Source organism: Oryx dammah, unplaced genomic scaffold (genome assembly GCF_014754425.2).
Source record: "Oryx dammah isolate SB20612 unplaced genomic scaffold, SCBI_Odam_1.1 HiC_scaffold_10, whole genome shotgun sequence".
Taxonomy (NCBI): domain Eukaryota; kingdom Metazoa; phylum Chordata; class Mammalia; order Artiodactyla; family Bovidae; genus Oryx; species Oryx dammah.
This window is the reverse complement of record NW_024070194.1, coordinates 65,368,430-65,383,731: the sequence shown is the minus strand read 5'-3', so window position 1 is coordinate 65,383,731 and position 15,302 is coordinate 65,368,430. Positions and strand designations below refer to the sequence as shown.

The 15,302-nt window shown below is 43.8% G+C and overlaps 1 protein-coding gene across 3 annotated transcripts in view; it reads right to left on the bottom strand.

The window, feature by feature from the left end:
• The window catches only part of LOC120869255 (amyloid beta precursor protein binding family B member 1 interacting protein), a 91,967-nt gene that overhangs the window by 16,295 nt on the left and 60,370 nt on the right, over nt 1-15,302 (bottom strand). For all 3 annotated transcript variants that reach the window (XM_040248441.1, XM_040248442.1, XM_040248440.1), the window contains 5 exons: nt 14,503-14,613; nt 9,762-9,860; nt 8,780-8,894; nt 4,569-4,672; nt 1,690-2,480 (listed from right to left, as the gene is read on the bottom strand). In XM_040248441.1, coding sequence (XP_040104375.1) covers nt 1,959-2,480; nt 4,569-4,672; nt 8,780-8,894; nt 9,762-9,860; nt 14,503-14,613 — 951 coding nt within the window. In that variant the 3' untranslated portion in view covers nt 1,690-1,958. The remainder of the gene's footprint in view (nt 1-1,689; nt 2,481-4,568; nt 4,673-8,779; nt 8,895-9,761; nt 9,861-14,502; nt 14,614-15,302) is intronic.

Sequence of the window (15,302 nt, the reverse complement as noted above, 5' to 3'; positions counted from 1 at the left end):
ATAAAGAGAATAGTTTAATGAACCTGATTTACCATTCAACCAATTTATTATCAATACATGATCAGTCTTGCTTCATTTATACCCTTACACACTTTCCATTTCTAGTTATTGTTTTCATTGAAGTAGAATTTACATATCCCCAAGTATTTTAAAGGAATTCTGACATAATTTCACTTAATCTGTGAATATTTCTGTATCTCCAAACATTAATGACTTGACACACATATATAATACTTTATCACCTTAAGACACTTTTCTGTCTGTACATAAACTGAATAACAAATAATCAGTGATCAATCCCTAACAGGCGTTAAAGGAATGTAACTTGTCACTGATCATGATATGTATCTGTTACTTATATAGTGATTTATGGGTTGAAAACCTAACAGCAAATTTGTACTCCATATAATTACTTACTAGTTAAAACTAATTACTGGTTAAAATACTGTGGCAGCATATATGAGCCATGTTGGGGGTCTAGTGTTATTATCTAAATTGTGCTAATTGGAACTTGTGCAGGCAGATCTATGCAAAGCAAGGGCTGTCTGGACCATCCACTTCCCAGTGTTTTCATTTATATCCTGTAACAAAGGCAGGGATAGAGAAAAACAGTGCATTCAACCTTTTGGTCCACTAAAACTGCCTTAATATTTTGACCACAAAATCAGCTAATTCTCTTCTGTAGTTTTTTTTAAGTATATATCATCTAATGCTAAAACTCAAGAACATTTTAAAGTTTGCATTTTTATATTTCTACCTGTTTGAGTTTGGGGGTCTCCACTGAAGCCCGTTAATAAACACCTCTCTCCCTCTCCCTTTCTCAGTCCTGCTCTCTGAGCCCTTCCTTTCCATGGCCATTGGTCCCAGTGTTTAGGAAAAATTGAGTGCACCTTATCAGGCTTAATGATTAAATATTTTGGTTTTAAAATCTGAATTTGCTTTTTGTCTTAAATGTCAATTTAGAGCTAACTTTTATCCAAATATTAAAATATCAGGTTAATCATCTTCCTTAAGTAGAAAATAACACATTATTATTCTCTACCCACTTTAAGAAGATTTTGAGGTGTTTTACATTTAAAAAGAAAATAGAACCATGGAAATAAAACTAAAAAAATCTAAAAGGATTCTCAGCCAATTAGAAAGAGGAGGTAAGGGTAACAGGAACTTAGGATACATTGGTTGTTAAAACAGCATTAAGTTTATCTGAGGGAAAACATTCCACATTGAAGAATATGATTGCCTTTTCCTGTCTCTATTTTTATACAATTTATAGCATCATAACAACTTATAGCAAATAATAGTATAATAACAGAGAATCCAAAAACTATCTAAAAAGCTTCCCCTTCAACCAATTACTATCTTATTCAGCCACTAGAAGACCAAAACCAAGTTAGGGTATGTCCAGGACTTCAACCAAACAATGAAATCTCAAAGAAACTAAATTCACTCTACATCTCCTGATTTTTTCTTTCTCCTCTTTCAACTTTTCTGAAAATTCTGGAGGTTACTGAGACAGAGATGGAACATATTTCAAAGATCAACAAGACTTTAGAAGGCCTAGGATTTGTAAAAGGTCAAGTATATATTATAAAATAGGATTGATATTGCACTAGATTTATACTGATATTTCTAGAAATACCATTTTCAGATAAACCATTTTAAACTTTTATTAATTTGATGCTTCGGAACATAATAACAAAAACTGGGAAGGGAAAACAAAAATCTATCGAAATGGAAATACATAGAAAATATGGGTACATTCACGCAGATAGTCTCAATTCTGTGTAGGTTAAGGATTACTAATGTACTTGAGCAATAGGGAGAAGTTTCTATTTGCATTTCTAGTCTGAATACTTCAATACTGCATCTAAAATGAAGTCATGGAATTAAAGTAGCAAAAATGCATTTCAGGTTAACAATGTTACACCCATCACCCGAAGGTATTTCTAAGCTTCCCTTTAGGACACGTTGCCTCTCTTCTTCTGCAAAGCTTTCATGAGATCCGACATGAAATCTTGCTCCCCGCCTCCCCCGGCCAGTGGTCCTGGGTTTTCCTGCCTCTTAGGCGGAGGCGGCGGCCTTTTGACGGTCACCGGGGGCGTCCTCACGGATTCGGGGGCGAAGGCGGGTGGGGGTGGCGGCGGCGGCGGCAGAGAGACCCCCAAATCCCCCGCAAACGACGGCGGCGGGGGAGGCACGAAGTCTGGGGGCGTGTCGTTAAAGTCGGGGGGTGGCGGGGGAAGTTCGTCGTCCTCCACGGGCGGCGGCGGCGGCGGGGGCGGCGGCAGAAGGTCGTCGGGCGGAGCAGGGAAGTGAGCGGCCGCGCCCTTGGCCTTGGGGGGCGTCCCCGGGCTGCCACCGCCCACGTCCGAGGATCGGCGCACGGGAGGAGGGGGCGGAGGCAGGCTGGACTTGGGAAGGGGCTGGGCCCTGGGCGCTCCGGGATCGTGGCTGCCGAGGCCGGGGCCGGGCTTCTTGTCCTTCAACAAAGCGACAACAGCGTTATGCTTGTGACCACAGGGCCGTGCGGATGTGACATCTACCTGGACAGCTGAGTCTGCGGATTTAGGAAGCATCTGTCCCGTCCCCCAACCCCCGCCAGGGGTGGCCCCCAATCTCCGTCTTGAGACTCCAGGTTGTTCCTGAATTAGACCCTCTGTGCTCTGGGACACAGAACGACTCCAAATGCCCTTCAACAGGATCATCAATAATAAAACGTTATCACCTGGTGCTAATCTACCTTGTATTCCCTACATGGAAGACTTTGCCCTACTCCACAGGTATTTATTATAATACTAATAATGTATCTTTTGCTGCTGCTGCTAAGTCGCTTCAGTCGTGTCCAACTCTGTGCGACCCAGTAGATGGCAGCCCACCAGGCTCCCCCATCCCTGGGATTCTCCAGGCAAGAACACTGGAGTGGGTTGCCATTTCCTTCTCCAATGCATTAAAGTGAAAAGTGAAAGTGAAAAGTGAAAGTGAAGTCGCTCAGTCGTGTCTGACTCTTCGCGATCCCATGGACTGCAGCCTACCAGGCTCCTCCATCCATGGGGTTTTCCAGGCAAGAGTACTGTAGGGGGGTGTCACTGCCTTCTCGGAATGTATCTTCTAGGAACTGCTTGATACAAGGTTGCCAGTGTCTTAGAGCTCTAGTGGTACAAAGTTTAGTTTGGGGTTACCTCAGTCTTTCAGTTCAGTTCAGTTCAGTTGCTCAGTCATGTCCGACTCTTTGCCACCTCAGTCTTTACCCTTGTTTTTTCAGTCGCTAAGTCGTGTCCCAGCGACGGGGGAGCCTGGTGGCCTGCCATCTATGGGGTTGCACAGAGTCGGACACAACTGAAGCGACTTAGCAGCAGCAGCAGCACCAAGTCGTGTCCAGCTCTTTTGGGACTCCCCTGGACTGTAGCCTTCCAGACTCCTCTGTCCATGGGATTTCCCAGGCAAGAATATTGGAGTGGGTTGCCATGCCCTCCTCCAGGGGCTCTTCCCCACCCAGGGATGGATCCAGCTCAAGCCTCCTGCTTGGCAGTCGATTCTCTGCCACTGTGCCTCCAGAGAAGCTCTGCTAGGGTTGTAGGCATGCACAGATACACATTTTTCTTGGTCTGAGTTGAGCTGGTTGTGAAATGCAGTCGTCAGGAGTGGGTGTCTGAAATTATTTTGCTCCTGTACCATACATACATAAGGGCTTCCCAGGTGGCCCTTTTAATAACCTAAATTTTTTTTCAAAAATTATAAGCAGCTCAATAACTATATGACTTGTTTCCACCATTGGCTGATGGGACAAAGTGAAAGGGTGGAAAACTTCTGAAGGTACATTTATAGTTGGTTTGAGTAACATATAAGAAATATTCAGTGGAACTTGTATAGTCAATTGAGATGTTAGCAACTGGACTAGTAACTAAATTATAACTTTTAGCTAAAATTTTAGATTTAAATAACTCTTCATTATATCTCCTCTACTGAAAAAAAAAAAAACAGTTATGGAGAATGTTATACCAATTTGGCTATTATTTTCAGATGTGTTTTATTCTCCATTAGCCTGAGGATGTACGTAGAACATTAACAGGAAAATACAAAAGTGCATATTTTATAGTGGAGTCTTATCAGTATTCTAATTTGGTCTGGGGCCCAGTTAGCATTTAATAAAGGGCTTCTGACTATCACACTACTCTAAGTTATTCACAAAAAATAATTTAAAATCCCAAGGGTTTAAAATGTAGGTGCCACTTTCAGAGAGGGCTAAAACCACTTGAATTACAAACAAAATCACTTCAGTCAAAATAAGTGTAGCTAAACTAAAAATAGTTACGAATCCTCAGTATTAAAAAAGATTCTTACATTTTCCTGAAGCTCTGTTGGTAGTAGTTGGTTTTAATTTTCCTTTCTAGCCTATGTAATTTTAAGATTATATATATGGAGCAATTATCTAAATGAAATTATAGTGACTTGAATTGTTGGAACTGTATTTTTTCTTTTTTTAAAGAAGCAGTTACTTGAACACAGTTTAGAATATGGGCTTACAAGAGACAGTCTGATAGAAGTGGGTCAGGTACCCCCAGTCTTACCTTGGTTGTTTCAAGGTGTCTCCAGTCTTCTCCGAGAGCAGTATTCATAGACTGTGTTGCCTGGGGGAGCTGACCATTGGCTTGGGTGGTGCCTGTTTTAACTCCTAAGAGGCAGAGAAAGAGAAGAGTAGATAAGGGGGAGGGAAAGTTAGAAGTATGGAATCAACAGATACAAACTATTGTACATAAAATAGGTGAGCAACAAGGAGTTACTGTGTAACATAGGGAACTATATTCAGTGTCTCACATTATAATAACCCATAATGGAAAATAATCTGAATAGAAAACTGAATCTCTTTGCTGTACACCTGAAACTAATATAATATTGTAAATCAACTATACTTCACTAAAAATTAGAATAGTCAGTGAAGTATTTTCAACATTCTTGAGAGTTAATCTGAAAAGATAAAGCAGTTTGTCTCCAAAGTGAAAGGATTTACAGGTACACAGGGTTTACAAAAAAAAATCTGAGCTTCTATAACAATACTTCATAAGGTTCAGCAAAACATGCAGGGAAGTGAATGCTTTATAGAAGCCACAGGATCTGGATTAACTGGGGTCCCAAACAATACTATGTTCTGCTTTTAAAATCCTTTTGGTAACTGAGAAATAAATCTCAAAAACCTCCCTTCTAAAAGAATTCTTCCTGTGGGTGATTTTTCTCTGAAATGGATGTATCTTGGTTTGTACCATGCTGTGTACAGAAACAACTTTTGAATGTTATCCTCAACAAAAAAAATACTTTGGGCACAAAAACAGTAGACAGAGGGGACTGAGCAAAATGTACAAACCTTGAATATACCCTAGAATTAGATTTATTTTCCCCAGAAAGTTCTGATATGTGCTTCTTTTCCTGTCTTTTTATTTGCGCTTTTGCACAAGTGTGCCTAGCTGAGGTTCCACAGTTCTGAGAGAGTCAGTCAGAGAGAAGCAGCTGTGTGTTGATCTCCAGCTCCTAAGAGGGCATCCTGGGGTGGACTGGGGGGAAGTGGGGTGGAGGTAGGGGGTTGCAGGTGGCTGCTCCTCCCACAGCTGAACTGCCTCCTAGCCCCGGACATGAGGTCTCCCATTTGAGTGCATCTGAGCTTGCCTTAGCTCTCTGCTCAGGACCAGCTCTTCTGTCAAACATTTACGAAATGACTGTGTGCTTGCTTCTTCAGATATTTTCCCAATATGCTGAAAAGCCCATAAATCTACAGAACAACTCAAAGAAGGTCATTAAGCACTCCAGGAAAAGGGGAAGAAGGGAAAGTTTGATAAGGACTCAGACACTTCTGCTGTCTCCAAGTATCTGCAAAAATTCTTAAATACAGCATGAAAAAGCTGCACGGGAGAGAAACCAGACAGCACCTTAGCTAAGCGGCCAGACTGAATGTTCCCGGCGGGGCCACAGACACCACAGGCTTCCAAAGGCGGCACCCCGAAAAGGACCCAGTAGCTCAGTCCTGCCCCAAACGCGTCACTTGAGATCAATTATTAGGAAACATCAGACACATCCAAACTGAGGGACATTCTATAAAATAAATGGCCCTCATTCTTTAAGATATGTTAATGTCCTGACAGACAAAGAAAGGCTGAGGAAATGTGCCAAATCAAAGAGGAAGACAGAAATATGAGGCCGAAATGCAGTTCTGGAGGGAACCCATGCTAGGAAAGAGCACTGTTGTAACGGCATCACTGAGACATCTGGCAAAACTGAAATACAGGCTGTGGTTTACCTACAAACACTCTTATCAACATGAAAAGTTAAATTTCCAAAGTTTGATAACTGCGCTGTTGTTGTAAGAAAATGGCCTCATTTTACTTTTTATTTTTTAGGAAATACAAAGGGAAGATTTAATGGGCAAAGGGACACAATAGTCAATCTACTTACTCTCAAGAGGTTCCAAAAAAATAATAAGCAGGAACAGTTCCAGTATGGTTTAACATCCTAGCACATTTGTTCTCTGTAGGGCTTATTTCTGATAAAACTCTACAGCAGAACCAACATGGGTTAATTTACTATCTACTAACGGATTTTCCATTACGGGAAAGATTCTCTTTTTTGATCAATGGACATCTCATCTGACTGCTGTGATAGTGTTCTACAAAAATTGGATTTAAGCAATTCATTTAGGAAAATGAATTGAACATGTATCAAACATTTAGTATTAAGAGTGTTTATATTACTTCACTTTCAGAGAAACCCTACAAGGTATTAATTTATTGTCATCCCAACCATGTTCAAATTCTAGCCTATTGTCTGCCAAGCGTTCTGCTTCCTTCTGGGAAAACTTACTAAGCTGGATTTAAACTCAACATTCAAAAAGCTAAGATCATGGCACCCAGTCCTATCACTTCATGGCAAATAGATGGGAAAACAATGGAAACAGTGACAGACTATTTTCTTGGGCTCCAAAATCACTGCAAATGGTGACTGCAGCCATGAAATTAAAAGACGCTCGCTCCTTGGAGGAAAAGCTATGACCAACCTAGACAGCAAATTAAAAAGCAGAGACATTATTTTGCTGACAAAAGTCCGTCTAGTCCAGGCTATGGTTTTTCCAGTGGTCATGTATGGATGTGAGTTGGACTAAAAAGAAAGCTGAGCACTTAAGAATTGATGCTTTTGAACTGTGGTGTTGGAGAAGACTTGAGAGTTCCCTGGACTGCAAGGAGATCCAACCAGTTAATCCTAAAGGAGATCAGTCCTGAATATTCAATGGAAGGACTGATGCTGAAGCTGAAGCTCCAGTACTTTGGCCACCTGATGTGAAGAGCAGACTCACTGGAAAAGACCCTGATGCTGGGAAAGATTGAAGGCAGGAGGAAAAGGGGACGACAGAGGATGAGATTATTATACAGCATCACCGATTCAATGGACATAAATTTGAGCAAACTGCGGGAGACAGTGAAGGGCAGGGAAGCGTGACATGCTGTAGTCCACGGGGTTGCAGAGTCGGACATGCCCTGACAACAATGAGCTTTTCTTGCATGTTTCCTGCAGGAGTAATTGGGCAGATGATGATGTTATTTGTGGAAACAGAACAATCATGGGGGAGCAAGTCGGGAGAGGAAGAGGATGGGCTCAGTTTTACAGATGTTGAGTTTGAGGTCTGGGGTGCATTCAGATGAAGCCACTGAGCAGACAGTTGGATACATGGGTTTGAAGGTCAACAGAGAAGCCTGGGTTGGATTTATGCAGTTATAGGTGGTCAGCGTGTAGACAGCACTGGGTGTGGATCAGATCACTTAGGGAGATAGTATGAGAGTAGGGTTAGGACTGACTCGGCCTTGGGTAATTTAAGTTGGGGTAGAAGAAGAATAAACCTGCTCTAATAAAGAGCGGGTTGAAAAAGGGTAGCTAGAGAAGTAAAGGCCGGGTGTGGGACTTGGAGGGTAATACCGCAGAAAAGGGGTTGGCTCCAGGAGGAGTGATCAGTTGTGCTGGGGTTACTGAAAGGGCAACTAGAAAGAAGGGTTTATGGGACTTCCTTGGTGGTCCAGTAGTTAAGACTACACTGCCAATGCAGGGGCCTGGGGTTTGATCCCTGCTGGGGGAACTGAGATCCCCATGCTGTGGGGTATAGCTAGAAAGTTTAAATATATATAAAAAAAGAGGAGGTTATAGTAGTTTGATTTAGCAAGAGCATTTTCCATGATGTACTAGAGGCAGGAGCCTGAGTGAAATGGTTATGAAGAGTGAACAGTCATTCCTGTTTACACACTAAGTCATGTCTGACTCTTTTGCGACCCCATGGACTGTAGCCTGCCAGCCCTCTCTGTCCAGAGGATTACCCTGGCAAGAATACTGGAGTGGATTGCCGTTTCCTTTTCCACGGGATCTTCCCAGCCCGGTGACTGAACCCAGGTCTCCTGCATTGGCAGGCAGATTCTTTACCACTGAGCCACCCGGGAAGCCCCAGGAAGTGAACAGGAAGCAGAATAACAGAGACAGCAAATACAGGCCACCCTTTAGAACAGTGTGCTTGAGATGGAGCAGGAGGGGGATTTGGAGTCATAGGAGGGTTTTAAATTTGTTTCTTTGAAGAAGGGATTGGTGTTGATGAGAAGGACACAGTAAAGCAGGAGAGAACGTGGAAGAGAATGGCATAATAATGCATCCACGTCTGGTCTTTGTCCTGGGATTCTGGCACAGAACTGCGTATCTTCCAGTTGAGCACAAGCTCTGAGCTTGGAACAGGTGTCAGAATCTACCCCCGGCATGGTACCTGTGGAAGGCGGGGCTGGCGGCACTGCGTTGACTGTGCCCAGGTTTGTCCACCGAGAGGCAAGCCCTGCCTTGGCCGTGGCCCGCTGATAGTTATCATAGAGCGTCTTCCCATACTAGAGAGAGAACACAAAAGAAGCAACAGAGCAATCCATTTATCCCAAACTCTGCACTCCACTGCAATCTACAAATTCAGGGAAAAGAGGACCTCATGACTATTCCTTTTACTCCTTTCCTAAGATACTTTTAGTAGAAGTATTTCCATTAAAAAGAAAAATCCACAAACCATGTTTTCATATGTGAAATAATATTCCAGATTAGCAAAATCAGGTAATATTTGTACCTCCCCACGAGAAGGGAGCTTTAGCTATGCAGTGTGATGACACATGAGTGAGTGAGAGAGTGAAGTCGCTCAGTCGTGTCCGACTCTTTGCGACCCCGTGGACTGTAGCTCACCAGGCTTCTCCGTCCATGGGATTCTAAAGGCAAGAATACTGCAGTGGGGTGCCATTTCCTGTCTCTATGTAATTTTGCCATAGCTTGCATGTCATGTTTCTTAATTACGCACAACACTTGCAAAGCTCTGCAGAAATCAATATCTGCAATGGCTCGTGTGAAAATAAATCCCTGCTTCTCAGGTCATGGGAGAGGTCCACGTGTCAACCACTCCCACTTAACTCAATAAAAAACCAATGGGCAAATAAATGAGGCGATAGTGGTGGCATTGACTTAGTGAGAATGGGTGAGGTGTTGGGACTTTCCTCACGGTCCAGTGGTTAAGACTCTGAGCTCCCAATTCAGGGGGCCTGGGTTTGATCCCTGGTCAGGGAACTAGATCCCACAGGCCACAACTAAGATCTTGTGCAGCCAAAAAAAAAAAAGAATGAATCAGCTGTTTCCAAGTAACACAAAGATTGGACCCACGTCAATGTGCCAGGCTAGCTGGCAAATTCAAGGTCAGGTGAGTCCACCCATTCTCTTACCTTGGCAATCCTGATTCCCGTGACCCACTGGCTTAGCGCTCTGGCATCATCACAGCACAGATACTTGATATACTGGGACTCCTTCTGAATCTGGGGATGCTGGAAAAAAGTCATTCCAAAGACCATTTGTAAACTCTTCACAAATTAGCACCTTTCAAAAAATGTTTAGAAAATTCTCACAGCATCTGAAATTTCCTGAGATGGTGGCCAAAATCACTGGTAGCAATTTTAGAATTAGGAACAGGGGTACTTTTTTATAGAGGCTAAATTTGGAAAGAACTGACATGATTTATCACAAGCACTTTTTACTGTATTATCAACAGCCATGTCCATTCCTGCTTTTTGAACACCTGGAAACCTTCACATCTTTCACGTTTCTAGCCCTACAAGAAATCCAAATCACTTCTCCATTTATCAGATAAGGGAGCTTACATGCTGTAATTCTCCTGTCGAGGAATTAATGCTTTTGTGACTCTCATGCAGGCCTCGGGTTATTTCTGGTACGAGGAATTCAGGGTTTTGCCCTGTCTTCTGTCATCTCTTCCCCACATGGATGGCCCAGAGAAGGAGTATCTCTGTCCAATTTTAAGAGGCAGTGAGCTGGGTGCTGCATTGGGGGTCACCCAGGCCTTCCAGGAGCTCTCGGTCAAAGAATGCAGTGGTGGGCAGGTGCAAAGGGGATGGACTGTTCAAGGTCCAAGGTCATACAGAACATTCTTGTCTTTCAGCACCAGAAACACGGCTCCCTAACTTCCAACCAAACTTTCCAACTGAACCAGAACAGAACTTTCTGGTCTGGCCCTTGTGTAAGAGGGGCAAAACATGGGTGTCTCCAGCAATCTGGTGTTTATAATTGTTCTTAGAAAACAGCTGTTTTTTTTTTTCCCCCGGAAGAATTTAAAAAGTTGATTTTTGTTACCTTGGGGTTGGTATATTAAAATTTGTGTGTGTGTGTGTGTGTGTGTGCATGTCATGTGATGGGAAAGCTGGGTTCCCAGGAGCAGACTGTAAATCATATTGTGCTTGGAGTGAAAGGCAGGAAGCAGCTGTCTAGGTAGAGGGATCCACTTAAACAGCACAATCAACAATTTCTTTAGTGTGTTCCTCCAGAGTAAAATGTGGTTGTTTCTTTAAACACAGTGGCTACTGAGCACAAAACACAGGCAAAAACACTTGACCTTGAATTGTAACCACGGCTCCTCCTGTGATGAAGAGGTTGATGTACAGACTTTGGTTTATTCTCCCCAACATTAGTGGCGTGCATCTCACCAACTTCCTCATATCACAAGTGTACCAGGATTGGATAAAGGAGAATTAAACATCAGATGATCTTGAAGATGACCTCAAAGATCACTTGTGAGCCTCAGGTTTTTTGATTCTGAGACGAGCTGCCTGGTGGGCTCAAGGTTCCTTTCTGGCTCCCCCATCGAGGCAGGAACCCTGCAGGTTCCTGGGACGCCACTCAGCGAGTCCCTGTGCTTAGTCTTCCGCCATGTCCTGCGACCTTGCCAAGGCGTTTACTCCCTTGAGCTTTTAGCCCGAAAATATTTGCAAAGAAGTTTAAGGAAAAATGCCAGCTCCATGCCACTGGCCAGCCTCTTCTGTGGTCAGGAGAAGCTCCCACAGACATGCCATGCAGCACACAAAGGTCAGGGCAACTGCAGACCCTTGTCCAAAGGGATCTTACAGATCCTCGAAACAGTGGGAGACCAGAGAGGTTAAGCTATGTATCCAAAGTCACACAGAGCGGCAGAACCCTAATGAGAACCGAGGGCTCATGCGTCCAGTAGATAGCTCTGGGTGGTTAGGCAGAGATGAGGAACAGCGGCTTACACCATACTTAGGAAGTGGTGGCTGGGGTGTTGCTGAGGGAGATGCACGTAAACAAATGCACGATCACTCAACGACATGGTAAAGTCTGCAGCAAAAGTTGGAAAACAGAGAAAGGTTCTTTGGAAAAGGTGACAGCTGTGGAAGGAAGAGGCAGATAAGAACCTGGAAGCTTGGTGGACGGGCAAACTCCTGGGCCAGATCCCAGACCCACAGAATCAGAAGCTCTGGGGGCCCAACCACCTGTCTTAAGAGCTCTCCTGGTGAGTCCATGCACTCTCAAGTTTGAGAAATTCTCGTCAACAGACATGTTTGTCTGCCAACATTACACTAATGGTCTGGCAGGCAGAGATGGGTTAATCTGCACGGGAAGTGTTATTTCCACTTCTTAGCAGAGGGCAGTGAAGCTTAGAGAGTCTTGACACTGTGCCAGGAGACAGAGCCAGGACTCAAAACTCCCATCTTCCTGGCAGCACCCTCCAAGGATGGTCATAATCCGTGGGTTCATCCTGAGTAAGAAGCTCCCAGGTTGAACTTCTCAGCCTGTGCACGTCTGTGAACTCACACGATCTCTTAACATGCTACTCTGATCCTGAACCTTTTCTGCAACGCATGTGCATACTCTTTGAATTCTGTCAATCTGCTCACCCTCATGAAATATTTGCATATCAAGAGTTTCTTCCACCCTCCAGAGTGGACAGAAAGGGCAATAAGTGACCAGAATGTTTGTAAGAAAATTAAGTTCTCCAAAGGATGACTGACCCTTTTACTCAGCAAATGAGTAAAAATCCCCAGCATTTTGGGAAGGAAGTGAGAAGTGTGCCTAAGTGCAAAACGACCAGAGTGACTGCCCATTAAGGAACTTGGCTTAAGAACAGAATCCGTCATCATCATCTGAGAAAAGGGAAATGCATGTTCCTGGTGGGTTGTTTGTTTATTCTGATGCTTGTTTGTTCCTGTATCGTCAAGCCTGCATTTTTCTCCACCTCAGAGCCCTTGGCCCTGTCCATGGGAGGCCCTCAGCTGGGTCTCAGCATCACCATTCTCGGTGCAGCCCAGGGTGACCTGCATCCCAGGACAGATAGTTCAACACATGATCCTGGGACCTAGTCCCAAGTTTGTGAGTCAGCACTAGTGACCACATTCCCACCCTGCTCACTTGGTCTAAATCCTCAGCCTGGAGCTTTCTAGGTCTGAGATCTCTGCTTTCTCTTGCTGAAAATCTCTGCTCCAGCCTCTGGCCATGGGTTTATGGGCCCTTACCCACTTCTGACAACTTTCATTGTATTTGTCTGCTCTGAAGCATATTTCATCACCAGCAGAGAAGCCCTGACTATTGATGCTTAGAGCCAGAAGACATTCTTATGCCGTGCAGGCATTAGGATGCCCATGTGCAAAGGAGGGCCTCTATGTTCCTAAGTTCTCAGAGTCTCAGGACTACAAACGAGGGCCCCGAGGGCAGACAGCAACACAGTGAAAACACAGTTCAAGAGCAGCTGGGGCTGGGGTTAAGGGAGGCAGAGAAGAGATTTTGTGTGCTGGCAAACAGTGTCTGAGAGAATAGCCTCCCCACACCACCCACCCTGCCTTGGCTTCTCATCCTGGTTCAGCTAGTTCCTGGCTGAGAGTCTCTGTGCCCAGATTCCACATCTACAAACTATAGAGAGAGGCTTGCCTGGTGCCTCAGTGGTAAAGAATCCACCTGCCATTGCATGAGACACAGGTTCGATCCCTGGTCCGGGAAGATCCCACATGCCATGGAGCAGCTAAGCCTGTGCACCAGAACTAGTGAGCCTGTGCTCTAGAACCTGGGAGCCGCAGCAAGAGAGGTCAACCACACGAAAAGCCCGTGCACCACAGCTAGAGAGTAGCCTTCACTCTCCGCAGCTAGAGAAAGTCCATGCGCAGCAATGAAGACCCAGCACAGCCAAAAGCAAATACAGAAATCAAACTAGGGAGAACTGTGGCTCTTACCACAGAAGGCTGATAAAGGATTAAATGAATTAATCTATTAATTAACACGTGAAAAGTGCTCAAATCACTACATTGCAGATGCAGTGTATAATGTTTGCCACTCTCCTCATGGCACTTTCTAGGCGAGTATTTTATTACTGTAAGTGGAGTATAACCTTTAAAAACGGTGAATCACTATATTGTACACCTGTCATTTATATAACATTGCACAGCAATGTTTATAATTTAATAAAAAATAACAAAGTATATTTGCAGGAAAAAAAGAAGTTCTGCACACAGCCCTGCACCCGAGCCGAATGGAATGAGGCAACCTGGGTTTTTCTGGTGTGAACTTGTGAAGGGGAATTTGTGGTGTCAGGGGCAATGGCGTGGCCAGAAGAGCTCCAGAAATCCCTTGAGTCCATTTCTAGGAGTCAGTTGTTACATTTGGCAGAGAAAAGTTACTTCTGCCCAACCTTCCAAAATATGGTGCTAATGTCAACCTTACCAGACACCTGATAATATATACTGTCTTTTGATAATGTGCACTTTAAAAAGTTTCCAGACCCACTAATACTATTTTTAGAAAAAGATTTTTTCTCTATTTTTCTATTTTCTATATTTTTCTGGGAAGTCTTGTCAACTCCCTAATTTCTCAAAATATCTTACAATGGAATAAGGAAATTATAAATAAAATCTATCCAAAATGTAGAGCTTTTATTCTCATAAAGTGATGAAGAAATCCAGACAGGCTAACTTGAAAGTTTTAGACTCAGTAACAGACTTTGGGGGAAATGATCTGAGCTGGGTAGAAATGCTTTCGCCTCTCCTACTTTGGTTTACAATACAAAGCTTATTATGTTATACTTGTAGTTAGCTATATAACACTGAACACTTCTTAAAAGGAAATAACTGATTCAAACTGCTTACAGATCTAAGGTAAGGACTTAAAACCTACCTTTAAAACAAAGCAGTGGTCAGTGGGTGCTTTGTATTTCATTTTACACTGAATCCCATAGTAAACGTTGACATTTTCAAACTGTATAAAACAGGCCAGATCTCGAGATGTCTGAAAGAGAAGGAAAAAAATAACCTCAACCTAGCTGACAGGTAATATTTCCCCAAGGTTGTTCACGGCACAATGAAGGGTTACATTTTAGTAGGAAAATACAGAATTGCAGGTGTTACTTAAGCATTTACCATGTAGCCTTCTAAAAGCCAGGCCTACATTTTAAGAAGTGAAAGAGCACATCTAGGGCAGAGCAGCGTGCCACAGGTGGAGCAAAAGATTGCACTGGTGTCCCAGCTCCTAGAGACAGCTAGACGTGGGCTGGTGTCCCAGCTCCTAGAGACAGCTAGACGTGGGCTGGTGTCCCAGCTCCTAGAGACAGCCAGACGTGGGCTGGTGTCCCAGCTCCTAGAGACAGCCAGACGTGGGCTGGTGTCCCAGCTCCTAGAGACAGCTAGACGTGGGCCCCTAGAGACGACTAGACATGGGCCCCTAGAGACAACTAGACGTGGGCCCCTAGAGACGACTGGCTGACCCCGAGACTTCAGTGCTGTGTTGGCGTGGTCCAGACACGGTGACTGAGCACCTTGTCAGACGTTTTATTTTGGCTTTTGCCATTCTAAGTCACTGATGGATTTCATGACTGAGCATTTAGGAAAAAAGTCCCTTGTGGATGAACAATGAGCAGTATTTGATGCTCAGAAAATCAGCACACACTTCCTCAATCTCTTCTTGAGGAGAAAAGATTC